A 13,805-nucleotide genomic window follows, 5' to 3' on the forward strand; every position below is an offset into this window, starting at 1 on the left:
GGCTAATTAAAGATATTTGTAGCAGTGTGCACTGGCGGCGTGACAGATGCTGGAAGTGGATGTGATGGCACAGGTTCGAAAGGGCCGCTTTAAAAGGGTTCCCCCTTCTGTTCGTGTCACGCTACAGACGAGCACAGACTGGAGCCTTGACATGTGATCTCCCCTGTGCACCCCGGGTGACCCTAGAAACCACTTCTCTTTCATTGGGGAGCAGTACGCATTGATTCAGTGAAATGTGATAAAAGCCGGGCAACGTTGAGCAGGCATCTGGTAAAGTAACAAACTGCTCTGTGTTGCATTGTTCATTTCAAGCATATGACATAACTGGGGAAAACTGGTGTGACAGTGAATTAAAAAAAGCACTGCCAGGCAAACATTAGACGGCCACTTCCTGTTTATTTTGAACCTGTCTAGATTATAAACATGGCAAGCTCTTGGTTTAACCTACCAGCCTCCCTCTTCCTAATACAAAGCCACACATGCTCATTTGCAATAAATTTGGCTACCTAGAATGTGGTGCTTATCTATGAAATAGATACTTTTTTTATTTTTCTCAGCCAGCAGAGGAGGTGGAGATGGTACTTGATCAAACACGGTGAGACAAGCCCTTGAAAGCCCACTCTGCTCTGTTGAATTCAGACGGACCCCTCAGTGGTTATTTTTAATAGCTGCCTCAGGGGACACCAATCGAGGTGTGAAAACTCTTGTTCACTTTGTTAATGTGTTTTGTCACTGTGCAGCAATAGGTTTGCCGTCAGATTATTTTCTGTAAGTGTTCAAACCACGTGCACACATTGTGTGCTTATGCAGTTGATGTCGACATTCTGTATACAGTACAGTAACAGGACTGTTAGAATGTTATAGAGGCGTGCAGACTGAATAATTGCACTCATTTGGCCACAGCGCTGTCGTGCGTAACCGTTCTTAATGATCCCCGTCTTTAAGAGAGCTATGATAATGTAATAGATTTTTATTACAGCATGATGATAGATTACACTATACTTTTATTGCTGATCGGTCGTTAGAAATGTACAGAGTATGCGTTAGCTTCCCAAACCCTTTACGAAGGTAAGTGTTTTTTTAAAAGTGGTATTGACGCGCATCTGCACACTGCGCTTGTGAGCCCACGGCTGGACACTTTTTGACTGGTGTTCATTCCTTTGATTGTATTGGACAGCAAAGGGCGGTGGTGTCATGATCTGTGTTGCCTGTTACTGGGTTGTCAGTGAACTCTTATTTACTGTAATGGTGAAAAAAAAAGAGTCTTGCTTGAAACAAAGAGAACCCCTGCCTTTCAATGAGGAAGCTTCTTCTCTGCTTCTGATTGAGTAGGCATCTTCTCAGGTGAGCAGGTTTGATGAAAGATTTTTCTCTGCCTGCCTTCAAGACGCCATCTATCATTTTGCTGTGTCCACCTGCCGGTCAGCTCAGCCCTGTCTGGTAGTGACATTTCAGCTCAGCTGTTCCCATTTCAAGCCACTCATTAAGCTCCGTACTAATTCGTGATCACAAACCCATGAGGACCACATACTGTAAAAAAACATTCATTATTTATAAAGTAACAATTCCAAATTAGGCAACAAAGGTTTCAAAATCAGTCTTTTTAACAGAGCTTTGTGAACATATCGACACTTTTTATGTCTCTTTGCAGGGAGTGAATGACTGCCTATTCCAGCTGGCGTTTTAAATTGAGTCTTTGTTAGCAGACAATGTGGGGGATTTGTATACCATCGGGGCTGGTTTTGAAGGGGGGTCGTCCTGTGAGGTTTTGTGTCTTAATGTAGACGTTCTGCTTCAGTTAACGCCTGCCTTTTATTGTCTTAAACACAAAGAAAATACGGGGAAAAAAATACATTTTTCACTTGTCGTGTGCTCCTTTCATTTTTTATTCATGCATGGCCACCTGATTTTTGAATTCCCAATCTTTAACATTGAGATGGAGAGGAGGGGAGCTGGGCAAATCAACATTAGTTGGCAAATTGAATATATTCATGGCTTTGTATACCTGCCATGACTCCTCCGAATGTGCACACCAGCTGGAGGAGCACCGCGCCTGTGTGAACAGACCCTAAAGAGCAGGAAGGACAACACCCAGAGATGAATAGGAACCATAATAACCGTTCAGAATGCATCACTTTGACTTATAACTTAGTAACAGTAGTTGAACTGTAATAATACATGTATTTGGTTCCATTGTTTCCAAAATACTTAATGGAAGCTCTGTGCTTTTTAATTTTTAAATTGTTTTGTGTTTTCCATTGTGTGATATCTTTGCAGTCTTGCGTATCTAGAGTGATTTTTATTGTTTCGCCAGCTCTTCAGTTCCCCTACAGTTTTCCTGTCTTATTTTTCATGTGCTGTAGATATTCACTTGGACAGTGGCGGCTCTTGGCGTTTTCTTTATAGTTGTGGGTTTTGGGGCTTGAGATTTACACTGGGCAGTCCCAGGGGTGTTGGGCCGTGATGCGTGAGGCTCCTTCGAATAAATCAAAACGTGCCCCTAGGATTCCTTCTGAGCGGTGTTTTCTCCTGGAATTTGAGCAACGTGGTGAACCTTGTAGCAGAAGCCTTTCTCCTGGATCGTGCGGGTGTCCTTGCCGGGTAGTGGGAATAAACCAGGCCCTCTTGCGCAAGTGTTCAGCCTGTTCCTTACCTACTGCCACCAGTGGTTTTCCCGGGCGAACGGGTCCGATACCCCTTCCCCAGGAACACGGAGCCAGAGAGACGGGTTGAAACCGGGCCCGAGAAAAAGAAAAGCCTCAATCCTTTATTTCTGCACCGAAATAATGTGTTCGGCAGATGTGGCGTTCGTGTTGAACACCTTTCCTTTTTCTCTCTTAAACTGGTGATTTAAAAAGGGGCTGGTAAGAATGGCCGCACAGTATTGCTCGGTACATTTTCACTCCAGCGTTGGAGGTGGCGCGAGGACAGTTCCCACTGGAGAGCAGGGATGCTCGGGGAACTGGGAGGGATGAGCACGGGTCCTTATTCTGTTCTTTTTGTTTTGCCTTGCCCCTGTAGTTGGTTGTTTTTGTTTTGTTTTTGTTTTTTTTTGTACCTCCCATCTCAAGCTCATCAAAACTCCCACAGGGGGGTCTGGACCGGCTCCCGGCAGGTGTTTCCAGAGGAGCTGCCGACAGCAGAGCGCCGGCGGAGCGCGCCCGGCTAATTACCATGTGAATCCGAGGGAAAGCTCTCATCCCATCTGTCTATTTGTGTCGGGAACTACTGACGTGCCCAGCCTCTGGTAGCACTCCCCGCGAAACGCCAGCTAATTCCCTTTGTTTGCGATCAACACCCCGTATCTCCTCTGGCCCGGGCCGGTCACGTTTTCCCCTTTCTGCCTCCCGATTGTTCTCAAAGCTGTTGTCAGGTGTCCGTGTTGGAAGGAGCTGGATGTTCAGTTCCTGACTACTTCTTATTTCTTGTTGTTAAAGAGAGGGCAGTTGGTGGGGGGGGGGGTAACTTCTTCGGCAGAACGGAGCTGTCTGTTATTCATGGGCGCATAAGGCCACATTAACTGGTGGAGATGGCCCATTAAAGGAGAGAGAATACCCCTCTGGAGAGAGAGGCTAATGCAGCTTCAGCTGAGAGACAGAAAGACCGGAGGGAGAGAGTGAAAAGTGAGCAAAACAGACCTCAACAGCCATCTCTTAAAGGCATGCGCCCTTTATTTCCATCGTGTTGTTTTTGATGTGTCTTTGGAGCGAGACTTGGGGGGGCAGCAGCGCCTTCAGGCGTTTTTTCTAGAGAGACTGAAGGCTGGGAGAGGGAGCAGAGGGACAGCCGCTCCTTCCTTAGCAACGGTTGGCTGTGTTTTCGCTCCAGCCCCCTTGGTTTTTTTTTCTCTGCCTCTTACAGTAGGTCTGTGTGTGTGTGTTAGGCGCTGTAACAGAGCAGGGGCTCCGGAGTTCTGCCAGTTAACGGGCACGTTCTGCGCTCCCTGCTTGGCAGACCGGCTTGCTGGCGGATTTGCCTTCCTCCTGGGTCTTTGTGTGAGTGCGATGAGTGCTGCCGTTCCGTGGTGAAAGGGAAACGGACACGCAGGGATTCTAAGCATGGAGCATCTCAGCCACCAAGGCCTTCCGAGGCTCTCCTGGATAGACACTCTCTACAGCAGTACGTATCTTTTCTCATCCCTTCGTTCCTGGTGCCCTGCTGCCACCGACTCGGGCACTTTATCGTGTTAACGATGCCTCATAAACGGGGGCGCAAAACCCACTATGTACTTGTAACCAACTCGGAAATCGAAGGTCTCCGATTTGATTAGGAAATCCAATCTCGATTTTCGATTGATTTATAAAAGCAGGTATTTTATTACGTACTGTACGTGTATACAATCTGTATCCAGGTCTGGAGCATGTCTTGACAGCTGTTGTGATGCAGTGATTTGTGCTTGTGTGTTTACGTATTTGGTGTGTGTTTCGGAAGCTGGCAAGAACCCATTTTGTTGTAAAGGAGAGCACACACAGTTTATCTTCTAGCGTGGCAGTGAAATTCGTTACCACATCTGGAAGGTGCTTAACCTTTGACAGCAATTCCCGTCAGTGAGGTAAATATTAGTGTCTGATTGGTATAAATATTTAGCTGTTCCTCAGTGGCTGTTTCTCTTTAATTTCACCAGAAAATGCCTAGTCAATCTAAGATGTATACTTTGTGGAATTGAAAGCTCGTTAATTCCTTGAACATTTTAAGTAAATCAGACAGTTACACTATTTTAGATATACAGTACTTGTCATCATTATGCAATAGTTAACTATAATCGGCACTTTTTGATTGCGTATTCAGAGCGCTTTTTGTAGGTTGCTTATGTAAAAGCGTTTTCGAGGGCTGTAGAAAAATTCCACAACAGACTACTGGTGCAGTACAGTACAGTAGGATGGGAACAGTCTCTTTCGATTGGCAGCAGTTTTAGAACACTTGTCTTTGTGGGGCCAGTGCAAGCGCAGGACACCAGTGAAATTGTCGCTGTGATCCAGGTGAGGTTAATCAGTTCTGCCCACAGTCTCAGTTCTGAGCGAATGTGAACTGTGACGCCCTACGGAAAAGTAGAAATGGGAAAATGCCGTGGCCGTGCTGGAGTGTATGTTCTTTGCTGCTCTCATCCGAGGACGCAGGATTAGGTTTACGTAACAGGCTGTTTGTATTACATGTGTCCGAGTAGTTATAATCTTGGGGGTGGCACAATGCGATCAGGGGATTGAAGGAGGCACATTGTAGAAGCCGTTCCAGCACCGGGTTATCTGCTAGCTTCAATGTATGGGACAAGGGTGTACATCCAGTGAATATGCATTCTCAAAACTGTACAACCTCTGAGATGTAATCTGAAACACACTGCAGTTTAATAGGCTGCTGCCCAGTTCGTTTCCAAGTAAGAGATTTTTGAGAACATTTTGTTCTAGTGCAGTGCAGGTGACGTGATTTTTTCTGTAGAGCCCCTCATTACGAGCACATTTGTAAAGAGCCCTGGGGAATTGTTCACAATTGCAGAGGACATCTGTACAGGAGCTTTGCAGGTTTTGGCTCAGTATGTTGCAAGCCTGTCAATAAATGTTACCAGTACTGTACAAATCGCCTTACCTGGCCATCATGTTGTGTTTAGGTCTTCTGCAGCATAAAGCGAAGCAGATCCAATGTTTTGGTGAATATGCTGGCTGTTTTGATGCAGAGTAGTCAGTTGTTGCCCTTATTGTTCTCCTTTCTGTGCAAAAGCTTGTGTGTTGTAAATGGGGAAAAGTCAGGACAGAGAATCTTTCTGTCATGTCTTTGTCTTCTTCCTCTATGAGCTTCAGACCATGGACAGTTCAGCATGTCAAGTCAAGCAGTGATGCCGAGGGCAGTATTGGGATGAATTTCCTGAACACCTCCTTAATATGAAATTGAGTGATGAAAGCTGTTAAAGTCCTTTCTACATTTACAGTTTCCTCTGATTTATAACTTCTTCTAAGCATTTTCTAGTTATTTTGTATGTTTTCCTTAGTACCGTTATTTCCAGAGAACGTGCTGTTAGGGCTATTTGAGCTGGAATCCGTATGTTGGCGTGATTCAAGCGCTCATGGGTAGCGTGGGGCTCAGCGTGCAGGACGCCCCCCCCAAGGTTTCACACAGCCCCCCAGTCTCACCCACGGCATTTAAACTTCAAAGAGTTTTCTGCCCGCGCTGTCAAAATCGGCAGCAATGAAGGAGATGCTGCCTGACAGCTTGTATCTCCTTGATTTTGAAAGCCTGAAATACTCCAAGGACACAGAGAGGGGGATATGATTGCATAAGTGGCTGTTGTAATTGGGTGATTTATTATATTATGGGGGATGATGTGCAGTCTTGGCTTCCCTAATTGCCACTGTCTGTGTCTTGCATTCTTTTTGCTGATTACGTTCTCCATTATCTAAGTTAGCACAGATAGCCCCCAGCATTACCATACCGGCCTCTCTTTGGATTGCACGCTTTCTGGAGTAGAAGCGGGAGCCTTCGTCGTTTTTATTTCTTTGTGTGTCTTGGCAGTGTCTCCCGCATCTTAGCTGATGATATTTTCATTAAGTGATTACACAGGAAAACAAACAAGCGTATTAATAATCTCACAAGTGTGTGGTCTTAACTTCTGTATCCAGTCAATTCCGCTTACAGTTATCACTGGGCAACCTGTGTTATACACATTTTTTTTTTTACGTTTACGATCGCCAGTTATTTTTGTGGGGAAAAGCCAGTGTTTTGTTTTTTCCGCTTCTTGGTCGGCAGCTGCTGTACAAACCCTGTGACCGCACGCGGGGGAGCCTGAGAGTGGGCGGGTACACTCCTCCAGCCCGCCCACCTTCAAGCCACTCGACATTGAGCACGTCACGGGCGCCTGAGCCCAGTGCTGGAGGAGGCCACAGGGGGCACTGTGTTGCCGAGAGCTGACAGAGCCCTGTCTGAGCCAGGCTCAGCAAAGTGCTCTGCCACCAGGTCAGCCCTGCTCCCAGTCAGGGTATCTGAATGTACAGCGTCTGGACTTTGTTCAGAGTTATTTTATCACTTAAGCAGAAATTACAAAGCTGTTCCGAGTATTGTGGTAATCTGAAATCAATTTTGGCCAGTGTATCTGTTTCCCAGTTAGAACACATGCTTGTAGCTGAACTTCATAGTCGGTGAATATTCTTCTACCCTATCAGTCCCCAAAGCAGAGTTTACAGGTGGTCACTAATCCCAGAGCCCATGCAGCTGTCGTTTCAGTTCTGCTGATTATGCGTATGTTATTTCACATTTATTATCGCCCATTGTTAAACGAGACGTACCAGAATTATTGGCGATGTAGTTTATAATAATCACAACTTTCATATTTGGCATAATAATAAGAAATAATGGCAAAAATAGCTTTACATCTTGAAGGCCATGATTATGTTTGGCAAATCTGGGGACTAGAGGAGCTCGTGCTGCTACTGCAAAAATGAACACCAAACTTGCTCATCTGGTCTTATACAGTACTTTATTTCAACTTCAAACTCCAAGTCATGGAGTACAAACAAAAAGGTTGCACTGTGCTCATTTTAAATGCACTTTGGATTCTGAAGGCCTGAGAATAAGTTGAAATGGATCTGCAAAACATTTTGTTACCAGATTTTAATTTAAAATGAAAAGCATCTTCTGACTAAGGTCTTTAACATGGATGCCATAAATAAATCTACAGAAGAACTGAAAAGGGGCAGCGCGGTAGTACAGCGGTTAGCTTTGCTGTCTCGCAGCGCTGCAGCTCCGAGTTCAATTCCAGGGGTGCTGTCTGTGTGGAGTCTGCATGTTCTCCCTCGGTTCATGTGGGTTTCCTCCAAGCGCTCTGGTTTCCTCCCCCGGTCCAGAGGCATGCTGGTAGGTTAATGGGCTGCTGGGAAAATTGGCCCTGGTCTGAGTGTCTCTGTTTGCATCTGTCGGCCCTGCAATGGACTGTTATCCCATCCAGGGCGTCCCCTGCCGTGCTCCTGTTGCTTGCCAGGGCAGGCTCGGGCTCCCCCGCAGCCCTGTGTTGGATAAGGTGGTTAAAAAATGAAAGGATGGATGGAAGAACTGGAGGGAATTAAAATATCCCTCGTGCTTTACAGCTGTGAGCAGGGGAAAGGAGCCCCAGCTGTCTCACACCTACGAGGGATCGTGTGTATCTTTCGGCAAAGGGGCGTTAGTCTCGGATCTCATGAGCATCTGCTTGTGGTGGAGGCAGGGAAACTGTGTGGCCAGAGGGAGGAATAGGGTGCTTTATGGCCCTTGACATAGAGCCCCAAGGGGTTAATCACTAACACGAGCTAGCATGTTTACATCCTGCCAATTGATTCGCTCTTTAACTCAGTGTGCCCCACCACAAATCTGGGTGTCAGGATGTTTTTATTACTAATCTACAGTACGTCTTGCCAATAATTCTTCCCAGTGTAATAGAATGATGTCAGCCATGGTCTAGAAGTGGTTTATGGAAGACCTCCAAAATAAACTACAGACGAAGTGTGAAAAGAAATCCCTTGGAACAAAAGCACAGAATGAGGCCGGGACCTGGGAGGCTGAACTGTCTCTCCTGCTGCTCTTGGTTCAGCCTCAGAGCGATGCAACTTTAACTACTGAGAACAGGGAGCACGACTGCTGAATCTCCAAAAGGAACTTCCTGGGAAACCGCAGAGCGCCTCGTCCGGTTGAAAAAGCTGAAGGGGAAGGTTGCAGGTCAGCACTCTCGCTAATGACCAGCTCGATCAGCAGCCCGATGTTTGTTTTACCTGCTATCAGGTAGAATTGTCAGTGCAAAACGTAACTAGTTAGCTAGCATTAAGCATTTCGGTAATCCCAGTGACAGTTTTATGGGGGGTGCTTTAATTAGCATCTGCTGGTTATTCTCTGTAACTTCTTGCTTGATCAGCAGCATGTCTTTGTTTGTGTGGGGCTATCCTCAGGCTTGTAGACTAGTTACAGTACATGCCCTTCCGACAACATATTCCAGCAAAGCAGAACGCTTGTTTTAAGACTATACTGAGGAGTTGGGTTGGGAGAGTCTGTCAGGGATGTACAGTAAATGTTTCATGAGTGGGGTTCAGAGCAGTGCGCAAAACAGTCAAGTTCATGTATGAAATGGTTAATTCAAAAGGCAAGTGTAGGCCCAAAGCGGAGATCACAATCGCAAGCGGTGGGTTTACACAGTAGTCGATTCACACTACCGCACCTCTTTGTGTACTTCTGGTGCCATGTGTGGCTTTTCAACCGCTTACCAACGCCTGCAAGAGGAGCTGTGGAGTGGCATCGTCAGGCGAGGCCTAGCTGCTGCGATCGGGAGGTGCCGAATGTGTTGTAGCGTGTCGTCTTCCAGAAAGTGCCGATCAATGAGTCTGTTACAGATTACAACCTGCTTCTGTTACCAAACACATCAATTGTGTCCAGCCACAAATTCCCTCCTGCGCGGAGCTGCACCAGCCAGAGAGCAATTCATTGAGGGCTGTTCAAGAAAGTGGATTCTCTGGTGCCCATCAGTGGAGTCTGTTTGATATAACCCTGAAAGGGCATCAGCAGCAGGATGAACCGCAGTGGGACGGGGCATACTGAAATGGGCAAGCGGTGTTTTCACATTAGTACATGCAAAGACCTCAGGTCGGAGGTCAGGCTTTAAATTTAAGCACAGAAGTCTGGGAAGCTCAGAAGCTGTGTTACAGGCTGGCTTTCAATGCAACACCTTTCGGACACATTATCAGAATGAAGAGGGTTACTATTAAATCACTTTTTTAAAACTAGAAATTCGTGAGATGATCCCTTGGGTATTTTACACTTTGATATAATAATTAGGTATTATTTCTAAACATGGGATAGAGTTATCTTCTTTCCTCTGTGTATGACCGCATAGGATCCGGATTGCAGTAGCTGTGGTAGCAATAACTCTGTGCATATTGAGTGATATTTTTTCAATTTCATTACATGACTGTATTGTTTTCAGTGAACTTAAACCAGGAGAGCACAAGCAATAAGAGCTGTAACATGCGAGAGTATTGAACTGCAGTGCTTGATTTGATTAGGCACTTAAAATGACAAGGTGAATAGGGAAGCACTTCATTGGTGACTCTGAAAAGGCAACTGGGCTGGTTTTGTAGAAGATGAGCTTGAACGCAGCTGGTTGGAGTTAGGAGTTACTCATACTGAGAAGCTGGTGTAGCAATACATCGAGAATGTTCACGTCTAGCTCCCAAGAGACTTTGTGAAATGTGCCTTAATACGACTTCAGACGCTTTAGAACAGATCTTCTGCGTGCTTTTCGCCCGGATATTGAAACGGAGGAGACAAAAGACCTCTTCACTCTACCGGAAGACCTGTCTTGCATCCATCATTCCACGACGTTGGGACCGTTCCAGAGAATTCGCTCTTACTCTTGGAAATGGGTGATGCAGCAGTTTATGGAAATTGCAAGTGACAAACACTGACTGTAATGCATGAGCTGGGACATCAGTTTTCAAGTTATTATATTTATATCATGTTGTATTTATGTATCTAAGCCATTTGAAAAAGCAGTCAGTTATGCAAGCCTGCACTGCCTTTTCCGATTATTTCCAGGGGGAAAAAAAGACGGAAGCTTGTGATCTCATCAGTGGGGCGCCGTGAAGTTCGAACTCTTTGGCAGCCAAGAGAAAAGGCACCCATTATATCTGTGCTGAATCATAGTCTTCTGGGTGATTTATGCACTCCTGCTTCTGGCACCCCTGCCAAGCCGGTTTCATTAACATTCCACTGCCTCCTCGGCCCTGAGTGTGCTGCGGGAGACCTGCTGAACCTGCTGCAGAGGGGAGACAGGCTACCGGGAATCAAGCTGAACCTCCCCTGGAAAAGGGAAGAAAGAAATCCAGATTTATGATCCGCACTATTCATATATTTTTGCGTGCGAGGATGAAATCACGTGCGGAAATCCTGCTAAGGAATGTGGCCCGTATCGGGAATATTCGGCGGGGATTCAGATGGGTTGCATGGGATTTCATCTGTTTGGGTTACAGTTGTGTACCTGGGTCAGATACATGAATTATCAGAGGTTGTTGTGAGGAAAATGTGCTTTCTTAAGAAATATGAAAAAGCACACAATTTATTATCCTTAAGTTTTAAATTCTGTACTCAATTTTATGAAGAGACATCAGAAATAAAAATAGAATTTTCAAGAAGGACAATACTGTACATTCAGTTGCAAACAAATACTGTGGTTGACCACAGCGAACATACAGTACACCTAGGAAACAAAATGAAAGTAAGAAACCAAACAACAACACGACAACATTTCTTTCAAATGTTGGTTACAAATTTTCAGTTACAATCATTGGTTGTTTTTGGAAGGTTGAATTGATCTCTAAGATTTAGACCCAGGACTGAAATAAGAAAGCGACTGTAGTGCTGTAGTGTTTCTTAAGAGCTCATTAGGAGAAGAGAGGGTCAATCAAGTTCAGTTTACTTCCCCGTTGTGTGTCGAGAGAGAACTGCATCTGTGAAATCTCAGAGGATGATCCATCAGGTACCTGCAAATGACAGGGGCTGCACAGCAGGTCCTCAGCACTCCTGCACTGGTCATGCGGCTCGAGCAGTTTTCTGCCAGCATATTAATCTCCCACTCGCAAGAAACGGAGGACTTAACAGGCGCTTCCAAACAGCAGAAAGCCCTCACAGGGACTGCGGAGGAGTGTGAATTCAATGGTCTAACGCAGAGCCTTGCTGTTAGTGCAATTTCGGCATTGTTTTTTGCCAAAGACGCCCAGCTGGTGTGCCGAAGGAAGGCTAGGTTCCTTACTCGCAGTAGCAGGAACAAGCGACAACAACGACAAAAAACGGAACGGCATTCACCCGTGCGTAACGTCACGTCACATAGAGCTTGAGCAGCTGGCCCGCCGAGTGTGAGCGCGCGGCCCGGTCCGGCCCGGCCCGGCCCGGCCCAGGTGTGCGGTGCTGGATTTCCACAGCGCTTCGCCGCTGCCGCTCACAGGGCAGAACAGATGATGGGTGGGTGGCTGTCCTGTGATTTCACTGTCTGTGGAGCAGAAGGGGCCGCAGGCTTGAGCGTTATTGTCTTCTGAAGCTTCTCTGTGGCTTCTCTTCTTAATGCCACAGTTTGTCTGCTGTCGCCATGGGATGCCAGGCACGACAGTGTTCATGGGGGGAACGGTGATTCGTTTTTTTTTTTCTCATGGCTCTGACATGCGTGTGACATGGAATCATACATCAAAATCCCGTTGCAGTGCTTTCACTTGTGGGGGGGTTATTTGGTATATTGTACCACCTAAAACCCCAGTTTGCCGAATTAAAAATGTGTCACTGAGATTAACATTTTTTTACATTTATACCTGAGGAAGGCAGGGAAGACCAGGGAGACCGGTTGTCCTACTTTGCGAGCCCCAATTTCCTCCTTTATTTTTCTTTCCTTTATTAAGTTCTGGAGTGGAGTGCTCCTCTGATGTGTGCAGGGCACGATGCGTGTGCGAGTGGGTGTTTGTACTGTACATCAGCAATGGCATGACTCAAAACCATTGCTCTTCTTCCCAGAAGAAGGTGCGAAGTGGCACGGGGATTGTTAGCATCGTCTCGTTTAGGCGGTGTGCTTAAGGGTACTGAACTGAAGATCAGATAAGAGAGGAGGGAATGCCAAAGGCTCCTGGGAGAAGGTAATGATTTTGACCTTAATATCGGTGGGCTCGACAGAGCTGTATTTGCAGGGTTTGCACGCTCATTAGAATGTATAGAACAGCTGCCATGGAAACAAGATGGTGTGTCATGTAGGTGATATGTGGCAATTCTGAAGGCAGCTTTTATCTCCTCTCGCAGGCATGGGGATCTGCTTCAAAGCAAGTCACCGTGTAACGTCCTTTGTTTCGTTCGCTCCCTTTCTGTCACGCGCCTGTCTTGTCATTTGCCTTCCCCGCGTGTCTTTTTTTTTTAATTGTGCTGCTTTTAATTGCTTTTTAAAAAAAAACAAACAAACATTTTGCATTGGAGTTGTTCAGTGATTCAGTTCGTTATTGTCGGTTGTGATTAGAAAGCTATTATTATTGTTAGCTGTTATTATTTTGATATTAGCTATTAATAATTATCATTGGGTGTTATACACAAGCTTCGTGTCTCAGAGTGGACAAGGGCTGGGTGAGTGTGGTCTTGCACGATGGCTGCCTGTATTGATATTTGCTAGCCTTGATCACAGACCTCACCGAGCTACAGGAGAGGGAGAATTCATGCGTGAGGAGAAGGGTGGGGCGAATACTCTGAAATCATCAAATACCAACCGGTGTTGCATGTTGCATTTAATTTTGTGCTAGTTTGGAAGCAAACTGAAATGTTTCTAGGTCGTTGTATTTTTACAAACCTGGACAGAGTATCCTTTCTCAGTGTAGCCTCCCATGTGTGTGGATACGTTTGCGTCCGGATCCGTTCTGTTCAAGTGCTGGGTCTGTAGGCACCCGGGCTTCTCCTGATGCAGCTCTTTCACTGCACACCAGTGCCACACACAGTTAACTCCTTCACTGTTTAAATTTAACAGTAGAGGGACTGGTGTAACAATGAAGGATCTGCTTGTATTGGAGTGGAGTAGTGGAGTTGAACAAATGGGCCGCATGTTGAACAGACCTGATGATGTACAGACCCAGGCACTGTCAAACTGCCCAGGTGAAGACTGGGGGCATTTAACTGCACCAGGTCCCTTTGAAATCTAAATACAGATCAATCAGAACGGTTTACTTTAATGCTTTTTGCGGTTATCATTATATACTCTTACCTGCTCTGAAGTGGACAGATTCTTTATCTGCACAACAAAAAAGACTTAAGGATCAAGGGTTGGTTCATGTAAGGGGCTATTT

At 45.8% G+C, this 13,805-nt stretch overlaps 1 protein-coding gene across 3 annotated transcripts in view; it reads left to right on the plus strand.

The window, feature by feature from the left end:
• abr (ABR activator of RhoGEF and GTPase) overlaps positions 1-13,805 on the plus strand; it is a 156,416-nt gene that overhangs the window by 22,603 nt on the left and 120,008 nt on the right. Inside the window, exon 1 of one of the 3 annotated variants that reach the window (XM_088616397.1) lies at positions 3,790-4,119. The exons of the other annotated variants lie outside the window; for them this stretch is intronic. Within the exon in view, the coding sequence (XP_088472523.1) occupies positions 4,059-4,119 (61 nt within the window). The 5' untranslated portion in view covers positions 3,790-4,058. Of the gene's footprint in view, positions 1-3,789; positions 4,120-13,805 lie in introns of those variants that run through there. 3 annotated transcript variants of the gene reach the window in all.

Source organism: Lepisosteus platostomus, chromosome 22, assembly GCF_059453375.1.
Source record: "Lepisosteus platostomus isolate fLepPlt1 chromosome 22, fLepPlt1.hap1, whole genome shotgun sequence".
Taxonomy (NCBI): Eukaryota; Metazoa; Chordata; class Actinopteri; order Semionotiformes; family Lepisosteidae; genus Lepisosteus; species Lepisosteus platostomus.